This window comes from Cyprinodon tularosa, unplaced genomic scaffold (assembly GCF_016077235.1).
Source record: "Cyprinodon tularosa strain WSP-4 unplaced genomic scaffold, ASM1607723v1 ctg52, whole genome shotgun sequence".
Lineage (NCBI taxonomy): Eukaryota > Metazoa > Chordata > Actinopteri > Cyprinodontiformes > Cyprinodontidae > Cyprinodon > Cyprinodon tularosa.
Window position 1 is genome coordinate 390,140 of NW_024039252.1, and position 11,526 is coordinate 401,665.

At 37.0% G+C, this 11,526-nt stretch overlaps 1 protein-coding gene across 1 annotated transcript; it reads right to left on the reverse strand.

The window, feature by feature from the left end:
* Positions 1-778: 778 nt before the first annotated feature.
* kdsr (3-ketodihydrosphingosine reductase) lies at positions 779-11,317 on the reverse strand. The gene is made up of 10 exons (XM_038303835.1): positions 10,868-11,317; positions 8,776-8,865; positions 8,397-8,453; positions 8,230-8,295; positions 8,042-8,137; positions 5,200-5,391; positions 4,858-4,941; positions 4,075-4,158; positions 3,882-3,983; positions 779-2,935 (listed from the first exon to the last, which is right to left on the reverse strand). The coding sequence occupies exons 1-10, from the start codon at positions 11,054-11,056 to the stop codon at positions 2,816-2,818; spliced, it is 1,080 nt and encodes a 359-aa protein (XP_038159763.1). The 5' UTR covers positions 11,057-11,317; the 3' UTR covers positions 779-2,815.
* Between the last annotated feature and the right edge of the window lie 209 nt (positions 11,318-11,526).

Below are 11,526 nucleotides of genomic sequence, written 5' to 3' on the forward strand. Positions count from 1 at the left end.
CCCACAATGGAGAATTTATGATGATCACAGCAACAAAAAACATTATAAAAATGGTCACATAAATATGGACCTTAGAATAGTGGGCCTATTTTTATCTTTCCTCATTTTGTCATAAGCATAAACTTTAATTTCCAAATTTGTTGCAGGACTGGTTAAATACAATCTGGTTTGGAAAGGGGAGTTGGTAGATTTTAAATGTACCAAGTTAGTAGAGAAACATCTTCATTTGGTCTAAATAGAAGCTGTGGGCAACTTCTCAAATTTCATTTGTAAATTACATTAAATGCATTAAAGTTGGGGAGGGGGCCATGTATTTTAATGGGAGCACAAAAAGAAACAAAAGTTCCTGGTTTGATGCAATAAGAGAACCAAAGAGACATTTGGAGCCCTGGAAACCTCAGATCTACAAATAAAATCCATGATCCTGTCCCCGTATGATCAAAACTTAAGGCGCAACAACTTCATTTTTAAATCATCAATTAAACTGTAAATATAAAAAACAAATTAACTTTCAACTTTCAGTTTCAGCACATATAATGTATTCATCATACATTTGTTTTGTATTATATCTTTGGTAAAGGGGCCATAAAAGAAGACCAGGACTAATTCAACAGGTCCAAAAAGACTAATGAGTGCCAGGTTTGTTTTAACAAAATGTGAAAAAGTTTTAAATGTTTTTAAATTTTAGGAAGCCCCTACAGACCTATTTCTTCATTTCTTTTCCAACATGTTGGACTGAAGTATTGTTGTGGCGGTCAGATCCAAAAAGAGACATTTATTTCAATCCATTTTTTATTTTATCATGTAAGAAAATAAGACATAAGAACGTTCCACTTTTGAAAACTTCTTTCAATGGCACACAAGGTGAAGGTGTTAAATCATTTTGGCAGGAAAAAAAAAAGCAAGGTAGAGTGCAGAATGACTTTCAATTTGTTAAACTCATTAGTAACATAACACTACTGAGTAGCTGGGGAGACAATAGCTTCGGGTTTTCGTCAAATGTTCAAACATACTGTAAGCATAGGCTACATTTGCATAGCTTAAAGGTGTTAAAACAAAACTGCTTTTTATAAGCTACATGTTCCACTATGTGTTGCTACCTAAAATGAGAACTTCAGAAAAGCCATAAATGCGCAATAATGAAATGATTTTCAAGTGCAGAAAAGTGCCTTTAAATCAATATCAAATGAGAACATCATCAAACAAGAGTCACCCATCCCCACTTTCATATATTTGATTATATAAGGCTTCTTTCATTGTGAAAACACTAGAAAACTATTAAACACAGAGGAAAAAACAGTTATAAAGCCAACAGAAATACCTCACACTGTTTTCATAGCTTCTGACTGATCTATTGTCACCTCTTAAGGCTTAGAATGGGTCAGGCAGCACTACTCTGGTACAACTCAAGCTATGACCACCAGAGCAGCAACATCGAGTTAGAGATTTTGGCATTCAAATATATCTAAAAATAATAATCCAAAAGCCACATTTGAATGTTGACATTAAAGTACATTCGGGTGAAAATTGGCTAAAGGAAGACTACTATGTACTACTTTAGTCTCTGTATACAAAGGAGTAGGAAAGATAGATTTTTCTAGGCGCGACAGAAACAGAATCAACCGAGACATCTGGTCCAAAAATCACACTCTAGTCTGTCTCATCTAGATTTAGTTTAAAAGAAAAAAAGAAATCTCTTTGCCGTCAGTGGACCTAAAGAGGCGGGACTCGAACCAGCGAGTCATGCCTTGCCCTGACTCGACACCATCCCGACAGACAGTGAATTTTGACAGTACAAAAACAAAATAATCAGTGATGGGGTGCAGTGTATGAGTGTGTGCAGGTGAAAAGTGAAATCATGTGCTGGCTTTTTTACTTTGTGGCTTCGACACTCAGGAAATGCTTATTTCTAAAGCTGGAATGATAAAAGACGTAGAGTCTTAATAATAGAGACAAATCAAATGGCTTTTCCATCCCTCTCTGGGTTGGCTCAGTCACAGTAGAAACACATTCATGCACACGTTTCACCTACAGTTACTTTGGGTCTCCCCATCGCTGCATTTACAGGAAAGGATTTTTTTTTTTTTTTTACATTTGCAAAATCAAAAAGAAAAAAAAAAAAAAAAAAAAAAAAACTTTCCGATATCAATAAAGAATACAGTTATATCACTTCACAGCTTAGTACACACAAAGGACACAAAGACAAAACATCCCACAGCATTAAAAACAACATATTTCCAGTCAGAGGTCATTCGGTCAGAAAGGGGAGGTGCTTTGCCTGCAAAGACTTGAGGTACAAAACCCATTCAATGAAAAAATTCTCAGTAAAAACAGGTTCTTCAGTAATATAACACAAGAAAATGACTGAAAATGAAAGTTTACCTTATGTTTTTAATCATAGTCCTGGGTGGAAAGGAATTTGAAGCCATTTTGGGAACAACTAGTCCAGCTGTCTGCTGCTTTGCTCTACTGCTTCTCTAAGCATAGAGAGAAAAGCAGGAGTCTGAAACTGTCTAATCTTCAAAGGGATCACCTACAAGAAAAACTGTCATGTTTAGTCTGCCCTTATTCCCCTCCATTCACAGCCACATTAAAGTCATTCTGTGTTCTAAGAAGACAGAGGATGTCAAACCAAACCTTTAAAGGGTAAGTGATGTCATCAGAAAGTAAACATTACGCTCATTTTTTTTTTCCTTGTTTAAGTTGATATCAAGCGTTGGACTTGGATTCCACCCAGCTGTGTATATTTGTGAAGATGTAGGAAGGAGCTGCAGAGGAGCAGCAGAACTGGGCTGTGAGGACTTTAAGGCTGATGTTACTCCCTCTTGTCGGCTGCTTTCGATTGCTCTCTCTGAATCATGCAGCGCCGCACAATGCTGTCAAAACTCCCCAGGTAGAAGAGGGCGATGGTCCGAAACAATCCCATTGTGACGATCTGTGGGAAAGTTTCAATTATAGCCAAAAAGGTACAAAAAACTTAAGTAGGTAATGTCTTAAACAAGCATTTCAATGGCAAATTAAATTGAAGGAAAAACAGCAACTTTGGGAGGACTGAGAGGCATAGCTCATTCAAGTGTTTCGCCTAAGCTGATAAGAAAAAAAGGTTCAACTGTTACTCATTGTCCCAAGCCCTACTAGTTAAACTAAAGGTTAGATTTAATTTGAAAATCGCAGCTCCAAAACCTGAAGGAAGAGCAAAAAGCCACAGAATCCAGTTTGCTTTGAGGTTCAGTGAGATTAGATCCTTAGTGAGATTAGTGGGAAAGCGGGACTCACCCCAAGATCAACTCTTTCTTTTTAAAAGAAATAAATATTTCAACTGGAACTATATGGTGCTATTTTAATGTTACTATTCATTTTGAACTTTACTGTGAGCTCTTTTATAGTTATACAATATTTGTTTCAAAACTGTTTTATTGCTGCCCCAAGAGGTTAAACAGTCTGGGTTTAACCACATCTAAGCTAGATGCCTAAATTAACCCTTTAAAGCCTGAACCAGGAAATAATTGACAGAAGATTCTAATTTTCCAAAATTAGAATTGTCATAGAACTTTGTGACAAATAAAATAACTATATGAACTTGGTAAAAAAATTAAATTACATTATTTATTTACATCAATTTTGATATATTACACATTTCTATATAATCCTTTATATGTTTTCTGTTCACTACATGTGTCTGATTATGTAAGTTACGGTTTCAAGAACCAAAACATCCCACTGATGATGCAGAGGTTTCAAAATCTCCTGTGTCAAATATGATACACTTGGCTTTAAATGGCTAAGGTAAGCACTCTTCCCCATTAAGCCTTAACTTTGCAGCTGAAGTCTTTTAGTCTATTCTGAGTTTCTGTGCTGCACATGTGCATTTTCATCTGTACCTGCTGGAGACCTTCTGTGATGGAGGTAACAGGTGACATTCCACAGGTAAGAGCTGATAGCATGTAACCATCTGGGCCGACTGAGCTGTTAAAGTTCCCTTGCTGCAAAGACAACAAGAAAAGATACTTGAAAAACAGGAGACAATAATGAAAAAAAAAAAAAAAAAAACAGCAGTAGAAAGGCTCTTCCTACCACAGCATCCTTGACAAGGATTTTTGCCACTTGGTCTGGCTGCCAAACTCCAGAGGTTTCAGAGATTAACTTGGTCTCTAAAGGCTTAGGGGAAGAAAAATGAAAGTTAAAGGCTAATTATTGTAGTCTGACGTAGTCCTACTCAATTTTAGTCAGAATATGAGTCTGATACTGCTCCATAGAGCTGTGATTAAGGGGCGTGTTTCGAACGAACCAGGAAAAAAAATGCCTCTGCACTCAATTGGATAGACCTACAACCAATTAGAGCAACGGAGTGCGTGACGTATGTTAAGCGAGGCATAGTTGTTGTCAACAAAAATCAAAGCGTACAGTTGCACGCCTAGAATAAGAAGATGAGCCTTGATCGCGTTTCTCTGTTCCTCTTTTAAAATTAATTTGCTGTCGATATCTTCTAGAACAGACCTAATAGCAGAATCTACACACCTAAACTCTCCAGCGGCAGCCATTGTTGTCACCCATGCGCGCTTTGGTCACGTGGTTGATTACGTTACTGTTGATCATCTGTCCATCATCGTATAAAGCCCGCCCTGACAATTTGATTGGCCCACCAGATATTGTGCAAGCATACTCGCGCTACTACTGAGCAATGCCAGACCGAACTTCCCGACCTCAAACGTTGCGGGCGGGACTAAGTTCGGAATGGCACCCAGGCTATAATTATTGTATCTTTAGCTTAAAATAAATATATCCATAAAAAGGAGTCCATTCAGCGGATTTGTTAATTTGCTACATGTTCTTTAACCATGTTTTAGATCAATTTACCTTTGATTTGTTCTCCTCAGCCAGGAGTGGAGTGTCCGTGTCAGGGGGGAATGCCAGAGTTACATAGATGTTGTATGGCTTTATCTGGAAATATGCAAACACATCAATAGAACCCTTTGTAATATGACCTCAGTATGAACTTAACCACAGTAGCATTCTTTCATGAAGAGAAAAAAACTGTTCTATGAATCCCTTGTACTAGAAGAACAAGGGATTCCTCTTCGGAAACAACTCTAGAACTAGTCTAAACTGTTTCAGCTCCCTGAATTTTGCAAAAGCTCTGGCTGCCAGGTATCTAATAGGTTTGAAGAGCAAGCCAGTGGAGCAAAAAAGTAAACAAACCTCCATCTGTAGTGCCTCGGCTAAGCCACGCAGAGCAAACTTGGACGGAGAGTAGGCAGTGTAACCAAAGAGGCCGATCTGACCCGCCTGTGATGAAACAAACATAATGCGGCCCATTCTTCGCTCCTTCATGGTGGTAATGACAGCTCGGGTTGGATAAACGCTGCCCAGGTAGTTCAGTTCCATCATTTCCTGCACAAAGTAAGGTCAAAGTTCACTTCACAACCAGGATGCTTTCATAATGTTTCAGAGGAAACTTATCAAAAAACTAAATAAACAAACAAACAGTAGATCTCACTGCTTTTCTAATCCACTGGCTGTGCAGTTTATTACAGTGCTTTAACTGAAGGGTACCTTTGCCCCTACTCCCCTAAATGCTTCATGAACATTCAACAGAAACGTGGGCAGCATACCGTAAATTCTCTAATATTGGCCTGTATTCCAATAGCGGCCGGGTCTCTAACATTGGCCGGTCTCGCTGTCAGAGGAGGTAAATAATGGCCGGTCTCTAATACAGGCCGGGGCTATAAACGTTTTTTCTGGGCATACCTCAACATTATACTTGTGGTAGTAACATACAAGTACCACAGCCCTGCGCTGCTGGACGACAGGCCCTGACTGCTGCCCGTCTGCGCAAGGAAGAGAACAGACACGCAGCAGAACAGGAGGAGCGCGAGTGATGAGGAGATTAAAGGGAGAGATGAAGAGGAGGAGAAAAACTGAGGAGGAGAATTAAACAGAATTGGAGGATTTTTTTTTTTTTTTTTACTTCAAACCAAGCGAGACATGGTAACTGTACTTTTTCAATAAATGAACCTAGTGTTTTATAGGTTCAAAAAGACACAAAATCTCATTTTTATTCATTCCACTGGTAGTCTGTTTTGCTCAAATAGCAATAGAGGCCTGTCTCTAATTCTGGCCTCTATCCAATAAAGGCCTGGACCGCGATGCACTTGATTGAAATAAAGGCCCGGGCCTATATTAGAGAATTTACGGTATTTATACAAATCTATCGGTTATCTATAAAAATCAATAAAAAAATAAATAAAAAAAAGCTAGTTCTAAATCAGAAGAAGCCACTTCAATTAAATCCAAGCTTAATGGTGTTAAAATGGAAATAAAAGAATAGTGTAAAAATAAAGTTATGAAGTAATAGATCCTTAAAACATAAAAAAGTAATAACTTTGACTTATTTTTCAACAAGCTAATTTCTTCTACGTATTAGACCTGTCCTTAACAAACCCAAGCATTGTTAGCCATAATATTGTACCCAACAGCCTAGGGGTGTAAATAATAATCATTTTGTATCGATGCATCGATCCAACAGCCAACGATCCGATGCATTGACACGTCCGCAAGAGTATCGATTCAAGTTTTTTTTCTTCCTCTGGTTTATTTTTATCCATTTGCTCCTGGGCGTAATTCTCCCTCCCGTGCTGCGGTGGCGCTAAACCTATTTTGCCTTCCTACCTCGCTTCTTGGTTATACTCCTGCAGCAGTGTGTTGCAGTGAGCTTGACACAGACATTTTTTATTTATGCTCCATATGGAAGCATGGTCCGTGCTATACGCTGTGGGTCTAGATATACAGCCGAGTTGGAGAGGAAGTGGGGGCGAGATTGTCCAACAACGGAGGGACATGAGGGCCAAAAAGAGTGGAGATCCAAGTGGAAAAACGGTCCCAGCGTTCTCACGCACCTTGCTCTTCTAGCTGGTCCAACTTTAAGAGTTGTTTTCCGCAATTTCGGTCATAAAAACAAAACAAGCCGGCCTCCTGTCTGCGGCATTGTCTGCGGTCAGCTACAATTTGGGATAGGTGCAGTGGACTGTCTGTGGAGGGGGCGGGGATGTCGACACTCTGGAGCCAAAGTATTGCATTGCACTCATTGCACTTATTTTGTGCAGTATTTTTTTTATGCGAGGCCTTTCAGAATCTGTAATGCAGGGGTATTAATATTTTTCGTAATAGGAATAGGTTGAGTACAACTTTTCTACTTCTGTTATTTGCTGTTGTTTTTTTTTTTTTTAATGCATAACATTATTGCAGCTCTCATCGATTTATTTATTGTCTAGCCTGTAAGGTGTAAAAAAGAAGAAAAAAATTGAACCAATTAATCTAATCGAATCGTATCATGGTGTATTCTTGAGCATCGAAAATAATCGAATCGTTGGGTCAGGCAATCGATACTGAATCGCCTTGATAGGTGTGATTTACACCCATACAGCAGCCAAAACTGTAACATAAATCATGGTAGCAGCAACCCTTGACATGGCCCAGAGGAGGAAAAGGAAAGAGTTTTCTCAGTTGATTGTAAAAAAATAAAAAATAAAAGTGTACCACCGCTTAATGTGCCTGATAAAAACAGCTTTATATAGATCTATAAAAAATTGTATTATTACTATATATATTATTCAGAAATGTAAAATCCATTGGACTGTAGTCAACCTGGATGTGACCGCTTGAGGAAAAGTGATGACAAATTAAAGAGAGATTATAAACTGTGACAAAAGAGCCCAAAAACTATAGATGCACTGATCCGACACCTGGATCAGGATCTCGGCTCCAGTATCTCATCCTGAGTAAAAACAAAACAGATCACAAGCCTTTTTTTTTTTTTACCTTGGCGGGCAAATGTTGACAACACGAGTAACCTTTGAACCAAAGTTTTGAAGGCTGCACTCAGCTCTACTACATGTTCTACAAATTAAAGCTGTATGATCAGCTGTTGCTGTATGAACAACATGCTTTCTACACCGTCTGCATGCAGCAAACTTTTTCACTCATTAAACGCTAAAGTTGGAAATATTTGCATTTCATTTGCATAATAACCATTTGTACTCACCTTAAAGCGTTCAACCTCAACCTCCTCAAACTTTGCAGAAATGGCAGTCCCAGCACAGTTTATAAGCATATCAACAGGCCCGAGCTTCTCCTGAGCCTGCATAGCAACAAAAGCCAGCTTTTACAATACGACTCTGAATTATTAAGAGAATCTGATATGACCTATCAAAGCGAGGAGGGTAACATTACCTGTTTTATCACATTTTCCACTTGAGTGTAATCACCGGAAACATCCACTGATACGCAGAGCACCACCTTAATAAAAAGATATTTAAAAATTTACATTGGCTGTGAATGTGTGAACATAAAATGAAAATAGTCTGACTGTAGAACGGATATTTAAAAGAAAAAATTACCTGCTTGTCATTCACGGCATATTTCTCCACCTCTTTCTTTGCTCTTAGCAATTTCTCCTGTTAGAAATACTGCATGTTATTAATCTGCTCTAAGAAATATACATATATTACTATAAAAAAATAATCAGCATGACTGTAAAAACCTATGATGTAATTTACACTTGACCTAGATGATTAAGAGGCACATCTTAAGAACAATAATTGTCACCAAGACAATCACCAAGTGTTAAACAGAAACTAAACCAAATTTTGCACATGACCATTCACCTGACATGGAACAAATTCACCTTTAGTTGTGCAGGGTTAGACATAAAGAAAGAGTTGACTGTAATAACAGCTTGTTGCAGACTGGAAGGACTGGTTAAATGTTTGCACTGACCTCGTTCCGTGCCACCAGAGTGATGAATGCGCCTTGCCTGTAGCACTCAATGGCAATGCATTTCCCAATCCCGCTGGAGCCCCCCGTCACCTGAACACAACACGGGAGCAAAAGCAGCAACAAGGGAAGGTCAGAGAACAGGACAACTCTAAGTATTCAAAACACACCTGGAATTCATAAGAGGTGCTTTTTTTGTCTTTCCTTCCAAATAACTTTTGTACATTTACTGGGAAATAACCAAGAGGTAATGTCAAACACCCAGGGCTCCTAAATGCCATTCATTTCAAAATTACAGACAGATCTGTTAGCATTTATATCATTCTAGATGCTGGTAGTCAAAGCATTTATAAAGGTAGGACTTTCTATACCAACACAAAATATTATTTAGGAGGTAAAATTTAATGAAAATCAGAAATTCGCTAAACGATTATTAAAACAAAAAAACGCAAACAGGGATCAATACCAGTTTAATCACTAAAATGATACAAATCTAAACTAACAGTTTAGAAAGAAAACAAGGTAAGGACACATACTGTGATGCAAAAATCATTCTTGTAATTCATTATGTTTTTGTTGTTTAATTGACTTTAGAATTAATTATTTGATTTAGGAAACGCAATAAAAAAATGGGTTATTGATGGAAAAGGTAAACTTTACTTTTTTTTTTAACAAAATAAAGCGATACATAAAACTTTTGTATTTTGTCAGTAACTCAAAAACTATGAATGGCTTAAAAAAAAGGTATATTTTGAACAAGAAACACATCAATGGATGCAGAAACACTTGAATAATCATGTTCGTATTCTGTCTGGAAATTGTGTTTTAACGCATGTCTAAGAAAAACAAAAATAAAAATACTAAAATTAAAAATAAAACACAGCTGTATGTAGGTAATCTACATGGGTTTCACTCTTTGATTTACAAGAAACACCACTTGATATAGCTTTAGATAAGTTTTATTTACAATGAGGAAATGAAAATGCAAAAAAAAATAATAATAAAATAAAATAAAATAAAAAAAACGGACAGTTTAGAAAAAAACAAGGTAATGACACTTACTTTGATGCAGAAATTGAGATCATTCTTGTAATTCATTATTTTTTTCTGTTTAATTGACTTTAGATCTAATATTTTAATTGAGGAAATCCAAAAAAATAAAAATGGCTTTTTTTTTAAACAAAAAGTGATATATAAAACATTTGTATGTTGTCAGTAACTCAAAAACTATGAATGGCTTAAAAAGATACATCAATGGATGCAAAAAATTTTAATCACATTCGCATTCTGTCTGGAAATTGTGTTATAACGCAAGTTTAAGTAAAACAAAAGTAAAAATACTAAAATTAAAAACAAAAACACAGCAGTGTGTAGTTAATCTACATGGGTTTCACTCTTAGATTTACCAAGAAACACCTCTTGATATAGCTTTAGACAAGTTATATTTACATTGAGGAAATGAAAATGCAAAAAAACAACAACAAAAAAAATTGACAGTTTAGAATAAAAACAAGTTAAGGACAAATACGCAGAAATTGAGATCATTCTTGTAATTCATTATTTTTTTCTGTTTAATTGATTTAAGATCTATTTTTTTAATTGAGGAAATGCAAAAATAAAAAAGTCATAAAAGTCAAAAATAAAAATACATAAAAGTGATATATAAAACTTTTGTACGGTATGTTGTCAGTAACTCAAAAACTATCAATTGCTTTAAAAAAAAAAAAAAAAAAAAAAAAGATATTTTTAGCCAAAAAAACATCAATGGATGCAAAAACACTTCAATAATCATGTTCCTATTCCATCTGGAAATTCTATACATTTCCATAGTTCCTTTTTTTTTTTTTTTTTCATATTTGTAGTGTTGGAAAAAATAAATAAATCTCATGCTAAGCAAGAGCCCATATCTAACGTGGGCGTGTCACTTCATAATTTTCCAAAACATATTGGGATCTAAGATATAAATAAATATAATAACAGATATGTAGTTGCAGATGTGGTTATATATAAGAACATAAGTTTTTTTGGCGTTAAACTCTGATAGCACAGCTCTGCAGCACTGGAAAGAGCGAACAATATCTATAGATGTACTCACCACGACATGGGCCCCATTCAGTTTTAGCGGTTTGGGGCTTATTAGAGGCGATATCATGTAGAGCAACAGCACAAAGGCAACGATGAAGGCAGCGACAACAAGAAGCATGATGAACGGTAGAAGGAGCCACCAAGAATGAAAAAAGAGCCAATCTGTAATCGATGAGCTGAGCGCTTCCTCAGAGGACATGGGGGAAACCTTAGCTTGGGAGCTAACTAGCAGGCCAGTTTTTCCGCTCCGTTATAAGAGCTACAAGGCAGGCGACGGGCCTGGAAAGGGCGGCGAGCGAAGCGTTGACCTCTGGGGAAGGGTCGCTCCGCGGATTGGCAGCAATTCAAACGCGTAAAAAGGTCAGGTTAACTAGCTGTTATGGACTTTAGTCGCTTGCGATAAAGCGCTGTGGAAACTAAACAAACTGAACTGTGTACAGTGAACTGCGATTTAACGGTCGTACCTGGTACTTGTAGTTTTAAAGAAGGCTCTCCAATGGAGTCCTAACCGACGGTTTGTAAGAACAGTGACAGCATTTCCCACAATGCAACGGAGGATTAAGGCTGTTTGAACTTTAGCCTGAATCAAATGGAACTATAGGACGAAATATTTTGCCTGCCAAAAAAATAAATTAAAATAACAACGATATTAATATAATTTATTTTAAA

Bases quoted from the DNA above. Each gene is read 5' to 3' on its own strand.
- kdsr (XM_038303835.1), bottom strand. From the start codon at position 11,056: ATGTCCTCTGAGGAAGCGCTCAGCTCATCGATTACAGATTGGCTCTTT. The intron at 4,942-5,199 runs GTTTGTTTACTT...GCATATTTCCAG, and splicing joins CCGAGGCACTACAGATGGAG to ATAAAGCCATACAACATCTA. The intron at 4,159-4,857 runs GTAAATTGATCT...TCTTCCCCTAAG, and splicing joins CTGAGGAGAACAAATCAAAG to CCTTTAGAGACCAAGTTAAT.